The sequence below is a fragment of the Myxine glutinosa genome, chromosome 2 (genome assembly GCF_964187855.1).
Source record: "Myxine glutinosa chromosome 2, kmMyxGlut1.1, whole genome shotgun sequence".
Lineage (NCBI taxonomy): Eukaryota > Metazoa > Chordata > Myxini > Myxiniformes > Myxinidae > Myxine > Myxine glutinosa.
The window spans coordinates 157649645-157670320 of NC_136262.1; the positions used below are offsets into that span (position 1 = coordinate 157649645).

The following is a 20676-nucleotide window of genomic DNA, read 5'->3' on the forward strand; positions in this document are numbered from 1 at the left end:
ACAATGTTAAGTATAGAATATATAGACGATAATGTTAAAAAAAATGAGCCCCATCTTCCAATGGTAAAAAAATCCTTCAAAAAATTCCTGGATCGGGAATAATATCCTGAGCTTCACCAAAAACTAATCAATTCTTCCTTATCCCAAGGGCAATCATCCCACCAACTTTCATCCAAATCCGTTCAGAACTTTTCCAGATATCTTGTTCACAAACACACGAACACACACACACACACACACACACACACACACACACACACACACACACACACACACACACACACACACACACACACACACACACACACACACACACACACAGACACGAGTGAATGCATTACTCTCTGGTGGGAGTAATTAGAGAGTTCATGGAACACGATATCCCACACATTATTATTATTTTGTGTGCAGCCTGTGCATTATTACTGGAGTTGCAGCTGTGCCACTTATGCAGTGCCCCGTTTAAGCTAGTACTCATTTTGCCAACATCGGAAGAATGATAGGCCGAGTCAACCCACATGGTTGACTTCCGTTTCCGGTCCCTGGAGCAAGGAAGCGTGTTCGACCTCTGGACGGCAGCAAAAGTTAAAGTATTTTTTCCATTTGTGTATTCGTCAATTTCTACTCGTTTTTTATTGTGCATGTGTTGCAGGATGTTTTCCAGTTGCTGTTGATTTGCAATTCTTGCAAACTTTTGTATAATTTAACCCTTTTCTGTCCCACCGCGTGCGCGGCCTAGTTTATCTCGGCCCATCGGTGTTCATAGGTGTTCTGCGAATTTAAGTTCTTTCCTTCGCTGTATTGCTTATTTCTTAGATTTTCTCTTCTCCCCCTAACTTCCCCGAACATCGACCACTTGTCTAACGTTTTAAATCTCTTCAAAGTCTCTTCACGTCTCTTCTCGTCTCGGGAAGTCATGTGACGTCACGTCTCTTCAAAGCTGTGCATGCGCGCACGCTTTCGAAGTTAATAAGTAACTTTTCACAATTGTGTTTTTGTCGTAATACCGGCTTTACCACAGGTCGAAACTTTATCTTTCTTTCGGTGTGTATGTAACTATTGGTGTGTCTCTAATAGTATTCTTGGTGTTGGTTTTTCATACCTGTGTACAGAATCGTCGGTACAGTTCGTGTCGCATATTCTGACGCCTCGTGTAGTACTAGGAGGCTACCGTGTCTGACCTTGGCTTGAGGCTTTGTTTCTGTCTCAGCGGTTCTTCGATTGCGCTCGCAATTCCTTTCCGTCTCTATTTTTCACGTTCCTTTCGGTCTCTATTTTTCACGTTCCACGTTCGGTCTCTGTCTCTGTTTTCATCTCAACTCAAAAAAAATAAAAAAAAAATAAAATAAAATATATATATCTATATTCCCTTCTCTGTTCTTATCCGTTTCGTTCTTATTTGTTCGTTCGTTCTTTGACCACGTTGTTCGTGATCACGTGTTCACGTCATTATAAAATGTTTCATCTGTCCCCTGAAGAATGGTATTCTGTCATATTCTATAACACCTTTTTCTTCTTCTTCTATAAAAGGATGCTTTCGACTTGCTCACCAAATCTATTCATTCCAAAAAAAAATTCTATCTCTTACAGCTACAGTGCCTCTTTCATTCATTCCCTAAACTCTCCAGAACTCCACCCATCCTTCAGCGTCCTCAAACGTATTTTTGACTCGAAGTTCGCAAGAAACTCATTTTGCAAGAAATGTTCGTTTCCCATTAATCGTACATTTTTCAAAATCCAATCTCACCCCTCCCCTCCAAATCTTCCCCATCACCCATCCCTTTCAAATATTCCCCCTTTCTCCTCCCCTCCAAATCTTCCCCATCACCCATCCCTTTCAGATCTCCCCCCTTGCCCCTTCCCTCCTAAACTCCCCCCACACCCCTCCCCTCTGAGACCCTCCCTCACTCCTCCCCTCCTAGACTCCCCTCTCACCCCTCCTCCTCAAAGCATCCTCCCCGCTTCTTCCCCCTTCCAACTCTCACCTTCATCTCCCTCAACCTTCTGCCTCACTCTTCCCCCTCCTCAAACAACACCTCACTGCGCCTCACCCAATCACCATCAAACCTTTTGTCCGCCCCATTCTTCCCTTTCTCCAAGCTGTTCTGAAATCTCTGACACACCTTGAACAGCTCTCCCTACCTCTTCCTCCTCTTCCACATCATACCCTACCGCTCCCCCCCCCCCCCCCCGTTCTGTATCCGATGCTCCCCCTTCCTCTTCTTTAACGGTATGGACCTCAAACATCCGGGGCCTTCGCTCAAACTTGACTGATCTCTCCATAAAGGTTGCTTCTGACAAACCAGACGTGATCTGCTGAACAGAAACTTTCCTCCTTCATGATGTCTCTGATTCCTTGGTATCTCTCCCAGGTTACTCCCTCCTCCGGTATGATAGACCTGAGCCTCGTCCTGGAGGGGGGGGGGGGGGGGGTTGCTGTCTTTATAAAAAAACTCTCTTCCTCACTCGCCCTGCACTGCCCTCTCTCCACCTCACCCCCTGGAATACATTTGGCTACGGCTTCCCCTTCGCTCCCACCTTTTGTTCATATGTGTGTTGTACCGTCCACCAAATAGTGATGACTCCATCTACATCTCGCTGTCTGATAACATGGACCAACTTCTATCTACCCATCCCAACTTTCTCTTCCTCATATGTGGTGATTTCAATTGTCACCTACCAGTTGGCTGGGTGTGGGTACCTCTCTCACCAGCCATGGCTCTTCAGCAAAGGACTTCTGTGACTCACTGGGACTGACGCAATCTGTCAATTTGCCGACCCGGATCTCAATCAACGGAGCATCTTCTCTTCTGGACTTGGTTATGACCAACTTCCCTGAAAATGTCTGCTGCTCTTCTTCTGCTCCAATCGGCTCATCTGACCATGTGCTTGTTAAAGTGGACATCTCTCTGACCATTCTCAGAGAGCCTCCTCAGCGTCGACGAGTCTGGCATTTCACTCAGGCCAACTGGCATGGTCTTCAAGCAGCCATCAATCATCTGGACTGGTCTCCCATCTCTACCGCCTCTGACATCAACTCATCCTGGGAATTCTTCCAAAGTAAACTGCTCTCTCTCATGCACAGATTTATCCCATCTCGTCTTCAGTTGTCATACCCTTCCTCCCGTCCATGGTACACGGAATCTTGTGGTGAGGCTATTGCCCAGAAACAACTTGCTTTCGTCTCCTGGAAAGCAAATCCAACGGAAGGAAATCTCATTTCCTTTCACAAAGCCCGAAACAAGTGTGTGTCCACCCTCAAGAGAGCCAGGAAACAATATCTCTCTGTTCTCAGGACAGAACTCTCTTATCTGTCTCCCTCTTCCAAATCCTGGTGGCGTCTGGTCAAATCTGTTTCTGGCGTTTGTTCCCCCTCCATCCCCTCCCTCACCTCAAACGGCCACACGGCTGACTCCGCGCGTGAAAAAGCTGAATGCCTCAACTCTGTGTTTGCCTCTAAATATTGTGTCCCAAACCCATCCCTCTCTGTACCCACCGTACCCAGTCGTACCCAGCTGCTCCTGAACTCTGTGTCCTTTCATCCTGACAAGGTGGAAAAGTTTCTGTCAACCCTCGACTCTGATTCTGCAACTGGACCTGACGGCATCAGCCCACGGGTCCTAAAATCTTGTTCTTCCGCTCTTTCACTCCCTCTCTCTGTTCTCTTCACACTCTCTTTTGCTCAAGGTCATCTGCCATCTGCTTGGAAATCTGCCAACATCACCGCTTTGCACAAAAAGGTGCAAAAACAGATCCCAGCAACTACAGACCAATCAGCCTTCTCTCAATTATCAGTAAAGTCATGGAATCCATCATTGCTTCAGATATGAAATCTTTCCTCTTCTCCAATGGCTTGATCTCTGATCATCAATTTGGTTTCAGACCTGGTCACTCTACTCTGGACATGCTGCTACTACTTTCTCAGCAATGGATGGAGGTCCTCAATGCCAAACAGGAAATTAGAGCTGTCTCCCTTGACATATCACATGCCTTCGATACGGTCTGGCACCCCGCTCTGCTCACCAAACTCTCCTCTGTTGGTATCCATGGAAATCTCCACGCATGGCTGGCGGACTTCCTCTCTAGTCATAGTCAACGTGTGGCCCTGAATGGGTTTCTCTCATCTCCTCTTCCTGTTCAGGCTGGAGTTCCCCAAGGCAGTGTTCTGGGCCCTGTGCTTTTTCTGGTCTTCATCAATCATCTCTCCGACTCTCTTGAAAATCCTCTCTATCTCTTTGCTGATGACTCTACTCTGTCGCTCCATTCTTCATCCCTCAGATCGGCAGTCTGCAGCCTCCTCACTCTCTGCAGACCTGGACAAAATCACAGACTGGGCAAACAAGTGGAACATGTCTTTCAATCCTGACAAATCTCTCACTCTTACGATGTCTCCGAAAAGACCGACTGGACAACCCTCCCATCTACTTTCTGAATAATCCTCTCCAACAAGTTCTGTCACTCAAACTTTTGGGTCTCACTATCTGCCATGATCTTTCCTGGGAAAACCACATTTCAAATCTGGCCTCCAAAGCCAGTCGCTGACTGGGCATCCTCCGTCGTGCGAAGTCCTTCCTTGGCACACCTGAGCTCCTCACCACGTACAAGGCTTTCATCCGCAGCTCAATGGAATACTGCTCTCCCCTCTGGGCTGGTGCTCCTGCCTCACACCTAGCTCGTCTTCACGCTGTTGAAAGCAAAGCATTCAGAATCATTGGAATCTCCCGTGATGAAGCTAACTCCAAGGGCCTCTCACTCACTCACCGCAGGCAGGTTGGTGGTCTTTCCGTCTTCTACCGACTCCTTTCTGGCCTTGCCCCCCCAGCTCTCTCTTGTCTCTGTCCTGCAAATATTCCTACAGGTCGCACAAGATCTGCCGGCAACCCTTTTATGGTTAAACTGCCAAAATCAAGACTCTCTGCTCACCTTCACTCCTTCATTCCTCTTTTCTCTCGCCTCTGGAACAGACTCCCTCACTCTCTTCAATCCCACTCCACCCTCCAGGTCTTTAAAACAGCTGTTCACCACCATCTCTTATCTTCCCCCATCCAAAACCTTGATCTTTTCTATCCCCGATAATTTCACCCCAATTCCACTTTTTGAAATACCAACTTCTGTCCTGGAAGTCCTTGGTGTCCTTGTGTTTTATACTCCTCCCACCCCCCCCCCCTTCCCACGCCTCCTCCCCCCCCAAGCCCTCTCCCTCCCACACATCTCCCTGCTCTTAAATGTTGTGTGCTCTCAAGTGTTTGTGTGCTTCCCATTCTCTTGTCTTCCGCTCCCTCTTTTTATATATTTTGTTTGTCTGGTTGATTTGTTTGTGAAGTAAATGTCAGCTCTTTCACGAGCCTCGATTCAGTATACAGAGAAAAAAAAAGAAAGAAAAAAAAAAGGTGTTAGTTAATGGATTGGCAGGGGCTCAAACTCTTAAGCCAGCTCCCTTAACCATTAAGCCAATACCAGTGTGTGTAAAGTTACCACATTTCCTGTCGACTGCTCACCAGGTAGCTTAAACACTCAAGCAGGCACTCCATTCAAAACCATTGATAAGGAAAGGCTGGCTTGGCAAGTGCTAGGTATCTGCTTGGTAACTGAACACACCCCAGGCCGACCCAATGCAGTGTTCACGGATATAATACTTTAAATTTAATAAAATAATGATTTAAAAAGATCGTTAAAAAAATATCCGGAAGTTTAGCGCTACTGAGGCAGTCCTATATACCTCACTCACCCTTATGCACTAAGTCTGTAATAACACGATGTTAAGTCACAGTTTAGGAGATGGAGGCTTTATTGATCACCATAGAACACCGTGTCAATCAGCATCTTCATCACCCCCACCCTCTCATGCTATATCAATACTGTATATAGCTTGGTTCTTGGAGTTATTATGAAGACGATTTGCGTTCTACCGTCTTCAAGTATAATTCAATTTAAACAAGAAAGAGCAATCGGAGATTGCAAACCCATGCCAGGATGTATTTTCCATGGTTTTTAAGGCTTTTGTGTTAAAACAAATATGCAGGCTGAACCACGTAACTGATGACGTCATCATTATTTTTTTTCAAAACTAATTTATTCCGAGATTATGCTCAAGAAATTTCTTCTTGGTTGGATGATGTTTTGTTCACTTCGATTTATGACATCATAATGGAGGCACCTATGACATCATCATTAACATATTTTATTCCCCATGGAGAGTTCTTTACAATGAGCCATGTCTCAAATTTTATCTATTCAGCACTTTCGGAGATGTAGAGGTGCAAAGTTTTTTGGTTTTTCCAAGATGGTGGCCGAACCACGTGACCTTATGACGTCATATTTATCATTAAAAAATTATGCATCTGGAGTTGCACCTATGGTGAAAAATTCCTGTCAATCGGACCAACCGTTGCAGAGAAAATCATATTTATTCTTTGCGGACAAACAAACAAACAGACAAATGAAAAATCGGTCAGAGACCGAGGACTTGCTGGAATGTACTTTTTTATCGGCCATTTTGGACAAATATGCAGGCTGAACCACGTAACTGATGACGTCATCATTATTTTTTTTCAAAACTAATTTATTCCGAGATTATGCTCAAGAAATTTAATCTTGATCGGATGAAGTTTTGTACTTGTCGAATTATGACGTCATAATGGAGGCACCTATGACATCATTAACATATTTTATTCCCCATGGAGAGTTCTTTACAATGAGCCATGTCTCAATTTTATCTATTCAGCACTTTCGGAGCTATAGAGGTGCAAATTTTTTGGTTTTCCCAAGATGGCGGCCGAACCACGTGACAGATGACGTCATCATTACTTTTTTTTCTCCACCAGTTTGTGCCGACATGGCGCTCAAGAAATTGCATCTTGATTGGATGATGTTTTGTACTTGTCGAATTATCGAATTGTGACGTCATAATGGAGGCCTTTGGCCTAGAGAGTTAAAAATTGGGCACAGTCTATTCCAGGGCAAGACAAACGTGTGTAAAGTATGGCGATTCTATATGCAACGATGTAGATGTAGTACTGCACACAAACAAACAGACTAGAAATTGGTCAGAGACCGAGGACTTGCCGAAGTGTACATTTTTTTCAGGGGTGTTGGTTAGAAGGGAATCAGATAATGTTTGACAGAGTATTAGCAAAAAAAAATTTTTTAGACCTTGAGTTTGACATTTCAAGGTCACTCAAGGTCAAAGGTCATGGTGCCAAATGAAATGTTGTATGTGACTTCCTATATGTCAGTAACAGTAAGTGTATGCATATTGTTACGGGGTCTTCCCCTATCCCCTGGTCTCGGTAAACCTCCGAACCCTGAGAGGGTCCCCGGCAGAAAGATATGTTATCCTTGGTTGAAATTAATCAATAATGAAACCCTCAATGAAACCCTCAAATGAAACAATCAAATCAATAATGAAACCACACCAAGGGTTATGAACAAACAATAATATATTATAAATCACACCGGAATCACGACACAAATAATAATAGCAATTCACCCTACAATCCCTATCTGAAGATGGTACCACCTTATCTAGTCCTTTACCCAAACTCACGGCACTCCCCCAATCTCTGTACCCCTCCAAGGCGAAGTCGATTCGCTCCAGTGATTGTTGGATCAATGTCCGATCAAAATCAATTGAGGCGTGGACGATCGAAGCAACCCAGAGGTCACGTGGTTCAACACCCCGCAACATAGCGGTGGAATGGAAACCCCCCCAAAGACGCGCTCCGACGTACATGTTTGCGGTTCAATCAGCGAGTCTCCTTATAATCCTCCAAAAGCCACTTTCTGACACAGCCGTCCCTGGCAACCCACCGGGGAATAATGCCCGGCCGACGTGACAAAAACCTTTTCACTGGAGGTAGCGCACGTGGCGAAATGGCGGACGGCTTTCACTCGAGCCGGGGCTTTGAGGCAAGGATACTCCGGAACCTCAACGCAGATACCCGACTACCCAGGCTCCACAGCACTCCGGCGATATCACCTATCGCACGAACTTCCTTTCAAGGATGCAAAGTTCACTCGCACTGTACGCTCGACCGCTCGGTCCGGAGCTTCCACAAAAACGTCTTTTCCCGATCTCCTCACGCCTCTTCTCCTTCGCTCCACCTCTTCCGGTTCCCTATCCGATTTCCGGCATCATTTTTGTCATGAGCGCTTTTAAACCTTTTAACCACACTAACCCTTACTGAGAACCAACAATAATAACAATAACAACCATAATTAGGGCCGAATCCGTAACAATATCCCTTGTACTTTTAGAGTTATAGTGGTTTGAAATATATTTTAAATGAAAACTCGACCCCCCCTGATTTCACGTTTTGGGTGACTGAGCTTGACCTTGGGCCTAGAGAGTTAAAAATTGGGCACAGTCTATTCCATGGCAAGACAAATATGTGTGTAATGTTTGGCGATGCTATGTGCAACGATGTAGACGTAGTACTGTGCACAAACAGACAAAGACAAACAGACAGACAAACCAACCAACCAACCAACATACTTGCCGGAATCTTTTCCGGCAAGTAACAAACGGGCTCAAATGCAATACCCTCTCCTCAGGCCAGGGTAATAAAGGTTTAAAGGCATATAAATAAATAAATTCCGGGTTTTATCGCCATTTTACCCAGAGTCTATTACATCACCCAATCTGATGCGTTTCTTTCGTTATTCATGCCTGTTGTTTGTGTCCTTTATAACGTCATTAAAAACATTAAGTTTGCTGTTTACAATTATTTTCAATTTTGTGTGACTGCTAGACATGCAGAGTAAAAATATGATCTCACTCCTCTTGGTGCTGCGGGACAAATTCAGAGCCAAAATACAGTAAAACGGCAAAAGGGTTTTCCGATTGATGTTCAAAATATAAAATTCCATTTCATTAAACTATTCATTGAACATAACTGATGATCATTAACTGATAACATAGACAGATGGAAGGATGGAACCAATCGGTTAATTCAGCTTTTCGCTTCTCGTGCGCGGAGTAATAGGTTGTAGGTGCTCAGATAATCACCCAGCATAACCAAACCATCGATCATAACCAAACCATCAATCATAACCAAACCATCGATCATAACCAAACTATCGATCATAACCAAATCATCGATCAAAACCAAATCATCGATCATAACCAAACCATCAATCATAACCAAACCATCGATCATAACAAAATCATTGATCAAAACCAAATCATCGATCAAAACCAAATCATCGGCCATAACCAAACCATTGATCATAACCAAATCATCGATCACAACCAACTCATCGATCACAACCAAATCATCGAGCATAACCAAATCATTGATCACAACCAAATCATCGATCATAACCAAATCATTGATCATAACCACACATCGATCATAACCAAACCATCGATCATAACAACACCATCGATCACAACCAATCTATCGATCATAACCAAATCATCGATCAAAACCAAATCATCGAGCATAACCAAATCATTGATCACAACCAAATCATCGATCATAACCAAATCATTGATCATAACCACACATCGATCATAACCAAACCATCGATCATAACAACACCATCGATCACAACCAATCTATCGATCATAACCAAATCATCGATCATAACCAAATCATCGATCACAACCAAATCATCGATCATAACCACACCATCGATCATAACCAAACCATCGATCATAACCAAACCATCGATCATGACAAAATCATTGATCAAAACCAAATCATCGATCATAACCAAATAATCGGCCATAACCAAACCATCGATATAAACCAAATCATCGATCACAACCAAATCATCGATCATAACCAAATCATCGGCCACAACCAAACCATCGATATAAACCAAACCATCGATCACAATGAACTCATCGATCACAACCAAATCATCAGCCATAACCAAATCATCGATCATAACCAAATCATCGATCACAACCAAATCATCGATCATAACCAAATCATTGAACATAACGACACCATCGATCATAACCAAACCATCGATCATAACAACACCATCGATCACAACCAAATCATCGGCCATAACCAAACCATCGATCATAACCAAACCATCGTTCATAACAACACCATCGATCACAACCAAATCATCGGCCATAACCAAACCATCGATCATAACCAAACCATCGTTCATAACAACATCATCGATCATAACCAAATCATCGATCATAACCACACCATCGATCATAACCAAACCATCGATCATAACAACACCATCGATCAAGGATCAAGGTTTTCATAAAATCCAAAATGGCCGCCATGTCACGTGACCTATGACGTCATATTTATGATATGTATACAATCACGTGCCATTGCAACCCCATCGAGCAACCGTAACCCAGACTCTACAGCCATGGGCCACAAAATCTGATACAACTTGGGGCCACACCATTTGAGAAATGAATATTTTTTTTTTTTTTTTTTTTTTTCCGATTCAGTATACAAAAAAAAAAAAAAAAAAAATCACAACCAAATCATCGGCCATAACCAAACCATCGATCATAACCAAACCATCGATCATAACCAAACCATCGTTCATAACAACACCATCGATCACAACCAAATCATCGGCCATAACCAAACCATCCGCCATCGATCATAACCAAACCATCCGCCATCGATCATAACCAAATCATTGATCATAACCAAATCTTCAATCACAACCAAACCATCGATCATAAACAAACCATCGATCATGACCAAACCATCAATCATAACCAAATCATCGATCATAACCAAACGATCGATCATAACCAAACCTTCGATCATAACCAAACGATCGATCATACCCAAACCATCGATCATAACCAAAGCATCGATCATAACCAAACCATCGATCAAACCAAATCATCAATCACAACCAAATCATCGGTAAAAACCAAATCATTGATCATAACCAAATCTTCAATCACAACCAAACCATCGATCATAAACAAACCATCGATCATGACCAAACCATCGATCATAACCAAACCATCGATCATAACCAAACCATCGATCATAACCAAACCATCGATCATAACCAAACCATCGATCATAACCAAACCATCGATCATAACCAAACCAACCGGTATAAGTAATAAACAAATTTTTTTAAATGTAATAATAATAATAATAATAATTCATTTATTTTGTATAGCGCTTTTCCAGAAGCCCAAAGGCGCTTTGACAGAGTGGAAAACATAATGCATAACAATACATGAAAACAACAATTGCAAAAAGACAAGAATCAAGAAAACAAACAGCAGCGATATACGGCATATATATAAGACAAGAATCAAAAAGACAAGACAAGAATCAATAGGGAAATATTTAAAGCAAAAGGAGGGAGAAGGAGAAGAGATAGTCAGGGGTTAAATGCTGTGGGTTGAATGTTGAATGCAGCGTTGAACAGGTGGGTCTTTAGTGATGTTTTGAATGTGGTGAGTGAGGAGGAGTCTCTGATGGTGTGAGGTAGTGAGTTCCAGAGGGTGGGAGCAGCGATGGAGAAGGCCCTGTCCCCCCAGGATCTGAATTTGGTCCGGATGGAGGGGGTCAGGAGGTTGGTACTGCAAATGTAAAGTCATGTAATGATGTTACTGCAAAAGTATGGAAACAAGGTAGGAATGATCACAAGAAATGATCATGTGAAACCATCGCTACATCTTTCTTTGAATTATGGTTGTCCTAAGAAAAGACATAATTATATCAAACACACACACACACACACACACACACACACACACACACACACACAAACACAAACACAAACACAAACACAAACACACACAAACAGACATAAAGACAAACACACACACACACACACTGTCGTCTTTTCTTGTGTCTCACACATATAGTCAGGTTCAGTATGTCCAGATTTAAAGTTTCGTTGGATTTTTTGGGGGATTTGGAAAACTATATATTTTTGGAAACTATATTGTATAGTCAGTCAGAAAACCAATGTTGCTATTTGCACAGACTCCTGTATGGCGGCCATCTTGGATTTTCAAAATTGCCGCCGTAGAACTAATTTTTCTCAATATCTCAGCTTCTAAATAACATAGAGCTTTGATTCTAACGGCTAAACATACATTTTCAAGGGCCCCGAATCCAATGGTAACAAGTTCGATAAGCTAGACATGACCATAGAGCTCCTATGTGGCGGCCATCTTGGATTTTTCAAACTGGCCGCCGTAAAATTGATGTTTCTCAATATCTCAGCTTCTAAACAACATAAAGCTTTGATTCTAACGGCTAAACATACATTTTCAAGGGCCCCGAATCCAATGGTAACAAGTTCGATAAGCTAGACATGACCATAGAGCTCCTATGTGGCGGCCATCTTGGATTTTTCAAACTGGCCGCCGTAAAATTGATGTTTCTCAGGATCTCTTCTTCTAAATAAGACGGAGCTTTGATTTTTCTAAATCCCAAAAACAATCCAACGAAATCTAAAATCTGGACATGCTGAACCTGACTGTGTTGACTAATGAGAAATACTATTCTACTGCGAGTGTTTTGCCCTTTGTGGGCCTTTGTGGCATACTGCCAAATAACACACAGATACTCCTAATGTTCATGAGAACTTAAAATCTGTTTACGGGTGGACAAGCTACTAAAGTAATAAGTTTGATCCCCAGGGTACAGCTGAGGAAAATAATTAGTTTACAGCGTGTGTTTTTGTATTATTTATATACTGAGCAATATACCTGATATTGTGGTGATGGTGGTAGTGTATTTGTAGCCTATTATACATCAATATGTCTGTGGTGGTGGTTGTATATATCGGTAGACCTGACTTGAAACGCACAGTCATCCCCAGACTGGGTGAGCTGCATGTTGTCATGGCGGCTCTCCGAGCCCTCGGAGCCTCCATGGAGAACTCAGGCATTGATGATGCTTGGGTAGAAGCTGATGTCTATGGTCCAGCCACGACGCGGCAAATCCTGAAATGTACACACTACAAGCGGTCTCTCCGTGCCCATATATATTCATATGTAGCACTTTATGAAATGGTTCTGGAGGAGTTCTTGAAGGACAACCCACAAGTAAAGGATGTGTGTTTCGAGGCAACAGAGGGAGTAGAAGCTGCCTGTGCTGAGACGAACAAGTGCACGAAAGCTGAATCTGTAAACAAGCAAACACCAAACTCTTTCAAGTCTTGACATCTGATGGGGTGGTGACGGCACTCGAGGAGTGGGAAGCACGGAGATCCAAGAATGCAATGTTCAAGCCAATGATGAACTATCTACATCGGGTGGAGACAATCCTGTTATTCGTGGCAGCATCACGGAGTGCTGACCTGGTGCTTCACCTCCAAGCTGGAGAAGAACTGAGCAAGTTATTCTTTGCCATGGACCAGATCAAATACAAGCAGCTCTGGCCCCGATACATCGCAGACATGTATGACCTAAGAACCAATCACCCTAGGACCTGGGAAGAACGAGGAGCTGGCAATCTATCAGTAACCAAGAATGACATCCCGTTTGTATCCATTGGACCAGATAATGCATGTGAACATCTGAACAAGCTGATGAAGATTCACTCTGGACTGATTGGCATCTCTAACAATGCCAATGCTAGACAGAGATTCTTCATGGTTACACCAGAATTATCACGCCTGTCAAAAGACTTCAAGAGTCAGTTTGGCCTGGAAGGTGACAAGATCACAGAACATCATGACCTTGGTCCAAGTGCAGCCAAGAGGGAGCATGAAGCAATCAACAAGATCAAGGCTGCGATACCGAGTCACGGGAATCCATTTGACACTGAAGGTGACAAGCTGCACAATGTGATAACGAATGCTTACATCCCAGACGAGTATGTACCACAGATCTTGAACATTGATGTCACTGGTCACTGGTCAGAAGTTGTATGAAGACTACGTGTCGGAGCGTATCAATGGAGATGTTAGCCTCTGGGCACCAGTCAAGAAGGAGAACAACAAGATGTTCACGTCTGGGAACAAGAGAACCACAGTGAAACTCAGAGACAGGACTGTGGATCTGAAGGAGACTAAGGAACTGTACGGAAGGCTCATGGTCCTTGCCAAGTCAAACAGAGACGTCAACCAGAAATATGCCATCGGAAATTACGAGTTCACTGTGACACCAAGAGCACTGTTCTCTCCAGATAGGACAATTCTTCCATGCACTGACAAGTCGAAGTTAATTCATCTCCTCGACAAGTTAGCAAGAGCAGAAATTCACCCCGAAGATCAGCAGCAGACACCAGCTGCAAGTGTTCTACAAGAAGATCCAATGGACACAAGAACTATGGCATCCACATCTAGTAAACCTACAAGTCAGAAGATTGCACTGGTGGATGGGATGGTACTTGTGCATAAGCTGACAAAGAAACCAGCCACTGTAGTGAAAGTCAACGATCTGGGTGAATGCTTCAATGACAGACTCATGGTCTAACAAAAGATTGTGATGAGATCATACTGGTCTTTGACACGTACAAAAACGATTCTCTGAAGAGTACTACCAGGGCTAAAAGAAGGCAAGGAAAGGATGCAGTACAGTATCAAGTCAGAGATGACACCAACATCAAACACATCCCAATGAGCAGATTCCTTTCTCATGACAAAACAAAGGCTGATCTGACTGACTATCTGGCAGCGAAAACTCTAGAATACAACAGTCACTCATCCAAGTTGATCATCACGTCTGCTTCAGGGCGTACTAGGAGCAACAGTGACCTGCTCTTCGAGGACAACAACCATGAAGAAGCTGACACCCTGTTGATCCACCAGGCCGTGCTGGCATCCCAGCGAAACCCACATGATGCGCAGTTGGTGTTCTTCTCTCCCGACACAGATGTCCTGGTACTAGTCATAGCAAACTATGACCTACTGCTGAGGAATACATCCATTTCCATGGCCTCTGGAATACTTCAAATAGAGCCACTGTGGACAGCTCTAGGGGTCGAAAGAGCAAAGGTGTTGCCAGCCTTTCATGCTTTCACAGGGGCAGACAACACTGGGAGGTTCTCTCGAATAGGCAAAGCAACCTGGCTGCATGTCTACCTCAAAGCAAGTGAGGATGTCATAGACACCGTGCGAATGCTTTCAGATGCAACTGAAGTGACGGAGGACATGTTGTCCACACTAGCTAACTTTGTATGCGCTGCTTACTCTCCAAATGGCATCCACATCGACAGCATCCCTGAACTACGATGGTATCTCTTTTGCAAACACATGGCAGAAAGTGACAGGCTTCCTCCTACTCTTGGAGCTCTCAAGCAGCACATCCTTAGAGTCCATATCCAAGCCAGAGTGTGGGGTCAGGCAAGCATTGCTCAACATTATCCTCAGCTGAATCCCCTGCAAAACGGCTTTTACAAAGACACGGATGGACAAGTGAAACCAACCACAACTGAGGAGCCTCCAGCCCCCAAGGCCATCATTCAAATGGTTAGATGTCAGTGCAAAACAGACTGTTCTTCATCTAGATGTTCCTGCAGAACAAACAACTTGGCTTGTACAGACCTTTGTCAGTGTGACATCCAGTGCCAAAATGATGAGGACTCTCAAGATGTGATGAACGAAAGCGATGATGAGGATGATGATGACTTTACTCAATGATGAATCAAAGCTCTGTGCTCTTTAGAAGGTGAGTTACATCAGTTTTACGGCGGCCAGTTTGAAAATCCAAGATGGCCGCCACATAGGAGCTCTATGGTCATGTCTAGCTTATCGAACTTGTTACCATTGGATTCGGGGCCCTTGAAAATGTATGTTTAGCCGTTAGAATCAAAGCTCTGTTATTTAGAAGCTGAGATATTGAGAAAAATTCGTTCTACGGCGGCAATTTTGAAAATCCAAGATGGCCGCCATACAGGAGTCTGTGCAAATAGCAACATTGGTTTTCTGACTGACTATACAATATAGTTTCCAAAAATATATAGTTTTCCAAATCCCCCAAAAATTCCAACGAAATTACATAGTGAACCTGACTAATACCTTGTGCCTTCAAGTGTCCCATATGTGTCATATACGGTTAAAAATCCACAATATATATTTTCCCGGATTTTACACGGTGTCAAATTCCCGGACTTTTTATAAAATATTTGCTGTATATTTTATAAAAAGTCCGGGAATTACAAATAAGGGAGGTAGAGACAAATGAATGAAATACCTTCAGAGCACTTTTGCCCACGCCAGCCTGATGGGCACAGGCACATGCCATCGACAGGGTCACAGAAACTGTTGTTTGAACAGGAACACAGGTTGGCACACATGCTCCCGTATCTACCTGCTGGGCATTCTATGGGGATGGAGGGACAGTAAGAACATGTCACATCCTCAAACATTTGCTGCATCCATATTGGCATCGAGTTTTCAGCTACAGAAATCTCCAATGGACAATAATCAGGAATTTATCATTAGCCACTGTTCCCGTGCATCTCCTCAAGATACTCACCTCAAGACCTACTCACCTTTCTCACACTGCTGGCCAATATAACCTGGTGGACAGATGCACAGGTGGTCCTGGGGAGAACAAGTCCCACCATTGAAGCAGGTGCAGTCCTGTGTGCAGTCGGGACTCCATTGCTCTGTGTATGAAACAACATGACAACATATTGTAGTATAGATTCTATGTTTCTAAAGATAAGATAATTTATTTCTCACTACTATCTCCTCTGGGCAGTCTTACCTTTTTCGCATGGGCAGACCCCTTCAATAGATGAACAGCTTCTATAATGTCCACAGTTGCACTTCATGGAACAGTTGGTTCCAAAAGTCTCCGCAGGGCAAGGCAAAGAGCAGTCCTCCCCCTGCGGGCAAAGTCCCAATCTCAGTGGAGCTAATTTTAGTTGTCCACACCTGCCCACCTTCACCCACGTATCCCCCATGAGGATGTGAATGTTTTCCCAAAATGTTCCACCGTACCAAGCGGAAACTTTCACAGTGAGAAAAATGTCTTACTGTCCAGCCTGGGGGGCACAAGCACAACTGTTTTCTTTGAGCACACTTGTCAGCATTCCCACACGTGTGTGCTGAACATGCTTGTTCACATCTGCATGACAGAGGGTCACATTGAGGTATGCAGATTTACTCTTCTTCTGTTTGATAAACATCATGGAAACAGATTTAAAAAATACACAACTGACGATTATAGGCGACTTTGACCTTTTGACTTCAAAAGCAATAGGCTTCATTGACTCAATACGCAAACCCTGCTCAACATTTCAGGTCAATCGGATGAAAAATGATAATTTGATGCAACCGTTGACTTTTTCACCAAATCATTAATTTGCCTTCTCCCTATTCTCATCATAAAGCTTTGTTAAAAATTTGATGACAAATCCCAAATGATAAATTTAAATTTCAGGTCAATTGGGTGAAAATTGATGATTTTAGGTGATGCTGACCTTTGACCTTTTGACAAAATTATTAATTTATCTTCTCCATATGATAATAATAAAGCCTTGTTTGAAATTTGATGACAAAACTCAAATGGTAAATTTAAATAGCAGATCAATCGGAGGGATATTGCCAATTTTATGTGACACTGACCTTTGACCTTTTGACCAAATTATTAATTTGGCTTCTCCATAGTATCATAATAAAGCTTTGGTGAAAATTTGATGACAAAACTTAAATGGTAAAAACGTTACACACACACACACACACACACACACACACACACACACACACACACACACACACACACACACACACACACACACACACACACACACACACACACACACACACGTGGGTCACACACACACACACACGTGGGTCACACACACACACACACATACACACACACACACACATACACACAGGGGAGTGGGTCACACACACACACACACTCACACACACACGGGGGAGTGGTTCACACACACACACACACACACACACACACACACACACACACACACACACACACACACGGGGGAGTGGGTCACACACACACACACACACACACGTGATTGCAAAACCCCATCTCCCGCTGCGCGTGGCACGGGCTAACTAGGGAGTTCATAGAACACCTTACTCCGTGCAGTCTTGACAACAAGGACATGGGAAGGGTCTTTTCAACTCATGCTTTGCGTTTGAGCACGATCTATATTTCCTACGAGCCACCATTTTGTCTGCATCTCGATATTCCCCAACGCTGAGAGCGCGAGTGGCAAATTTGATTGGTCAAGATGATGTAAAATGGCGTAATATTTTGTCCAGGTACTGCTAAATTGGAAGTTTTTGGAAGTGCCAACAAGACGATTTGTGTTCTACAGTGTCCATATACACAAGTCAACTGAAATAAAATAGAAGTTTTAAAAGCTGTAGAAAAAAAACTTTTTTGGAAGTTTACTGACATAGATCCACCGTCTTTTACACCACCTAATGTAATACGTTAAATTAGTTCTTCATGCCTGTTTGTATCATTTATGATGTCCCTAAAAACAGTAATGTGCCTGTTTAGATTGATTTTCAATTTACCAAAAAAAACAAGACCTTTTTCTGGATGTTCAACTTTTGTTTCTGTCTGACAATTAGTGCATTGTACTTTCCGGTTCAATTACTGATGGGTCACTTAGACTGGGTTTTCTTCATTTATGTGGGACTACAAGCTGAAGCAAACAGCACCTGGATGAACTGTCCATACTTACAGGGTACCAGTAAAGCCAGGGGGGCACATACAAGCACCCGAAGCCTGATCACATGAGCCACCGTTGCGACAGTTGCAGAGGAGGCTACACCCGGGTCCAAAGGTGTTCGCTGGGCAAGGCAGCTGGCACCGGCGACCACGAAAGCCCGGGAGACAGGAACAGGATCCCGAGACTGGATCGCAGTCGGCACCATTTTGACAGGGACAGAGACGTAGGCAGTCTTGGCCCCAATGATCAGCATCACAAGCTGCAGATACAACATATAAGCATTTACAATCATAAACTCGACAACAAACATCAATTAATCTGTATGGCTTAGGCCCACAAATATTTGGCCAAATAGCCTACAAGTGTACGTACATGCCTCTGAGGTGTCCAACCAGGGATTAAAATCCCAACCAATCTATAAACTGTCATCTCAGTGTTTCACAGACAGGTAGATTCACCAATGTATTTGCCTGTTCTGCAGTTGTGCCATCTGCGGGCATTAGTCAGTTGGCGATAAAGCTCCCACCACTTTAATAGCCCCATTTATTCGACCTTTTTTGGGGGGATCTGCCAGGCAACATTTTTTGGCGAAGTCTTTCACAAAACTGCTGGCCAGGCCTGACATTCAACTGAAGGAGGCAGGAAACTGAAATTTGTTCAGGGTCCTGGAAAACCAGGGTTGGTAAACATTCGAACTCCGGCTTAACGTCCTTGTGATGGACAACACACCACATTTTTTACAAGATCTAGGCTCGTGTAAGAGCTAACATCAATCACAAAAAAACACACACAAAACATACAATAAAGGGAGTGGGAGACAAGATAGGGAGAGAGAGGGAAACACACAAGTACAACAGCAGAGAACAAGGACAACGGGAGATCTGTGGGAGGGAGGCGGCTTGGGGGGAGGAGGCATTTAAGAGGGCATTGATGCCTCTCCTTGCCTTTGAAACACCAGGATGACAGTTTATAGCTGTGCCCAGATTCAAACCCACACTAGACCTCTCAAAGTGGAGTGCACATACACCACCTCTACTATTGGGCTGTCATGATAACTAAATAGATAATAAAGCATTACAAATCATTATTTTAAAAAATCAATTTTAATTATATTTTAAAAAAGAGAAATTACAATCTTCAACTAGAAAGAATCTGAAAATGCAAAGCCCATCCGCGTCAGTTTGTATTCAGACATCCTCTTCTTCTTCCTCATGCGCAAAATAATGAAAACAGTTTCAAAAAAAATACAAAAATGAAAATTGTTGATTTTATGCAGCCATAAAATTTTATTCATGCATTTTATTTTATACATAAAAACCATAAAAGCCAAACATCACCTCAAGGCTGACAGCTTTAGATCTAAAAACAAGTACAAAAAGTTTTAATTAAAACAAATGCCTCGTCGATGTTACACAATGCCTAGATGCAGCTGTGCCTATAACGTCGATGTTATAGGCACAGGACATTCCTATTGATTCGATTACTTGATGTTATTTTTGTGCAAAGTGAAAATATATCTCGGCAATTTCCCGTGTGTGGCGACGAATTTTTAATATATCTCGGCATTTTCTCATCTGTTATTTCAGGCGGTGTATGACTGACCATGCCGCGATTTAAAAAAAATATATCTCGGCAATTTCCCGTATGTGGCGACACGTGAACGAAGCTATGCTCCTCTCTCCACATTATTGTGACGACGTATAAATTAAATATTTCATCGTGACGATTGTCATCAAATGGACGAATTTTTAATATATCTCGGCATTTTCTCATCTGTTATTTCGGGCGGTGTATGACTGACCATGCCGCGATTTAAACAAAATATATATATCTCGGCATTTTCCCATCTCTTATTTCGGGCGGTGTATGACTGACCATGCCGCGATTTAAAAAATATATATCTCAATGGACTTGAAGTTACAGGCCTTTGAGAATTCATTTCGTTCTATAAAGGGCAACTTTCATCGGATTTTCTTCCCGTTTTTTTTCAACCGAGTCTAAAACTATGTTAGCGACTGAAAAATGAAATGATATATCGAATTTGATTTGAAATAAAACTGTGTGAGAGAGGAAGACACCACGGGCCTAC

At 43.0% G+C, this 20676-nt stretch overlaps 2 protein-coding genes across 2 annotated transcripts in view; both read right to left on the bottom strand.

Annotated features, from left to right (window-relative positions):
- Positions 1-10200, bottom strand: part of LOC144890815 (uncharacterized) — a 40064-nt gene extending 29864 nt beyond the window's left edge. Inside the window, exon 1 of the mRNA XM_078772656.1 lies at positions 9525-10200. Within this exon, the coding sequence (XP_078628782.1) occupies positions 9525-10200 (676 nt within the window). The remainder of the gene's footprint in view (positions 1-9524) is intronic.
- Positions 10201-11528: 1328 nt separating this feature from the next.
- LOC137422244 (uncharacterized) overlaps positions 11529-20676 on the bottom strand; it is a 42467-nt gene continuing 33319 nt past the window's right edge. Inside the window, exons 4-9 of the mRNA XM_078772657.1 lie at positions 18600-18846; positions 16906-16996; positions 16634-16754; positions 16416-16532; positions 16115-16243; positions 11529-11572 (exon numbers count right to left, since the gene is read on the bottom strand). Coding sequence (XP_078628783.1) covers positions 11529-11572; positions 16115-16243; positions 16416-16532; positions 16634-16754; positions 16906-16996; positions 18600-18846 — 749 coding nt within the window. The remainder of the gene's footprint in view (positions 11573-16114; positions 16244-16415; positions 16533-16633; positions 16755-16905; positions 16997-18599; positions 18847-20676) is intronic.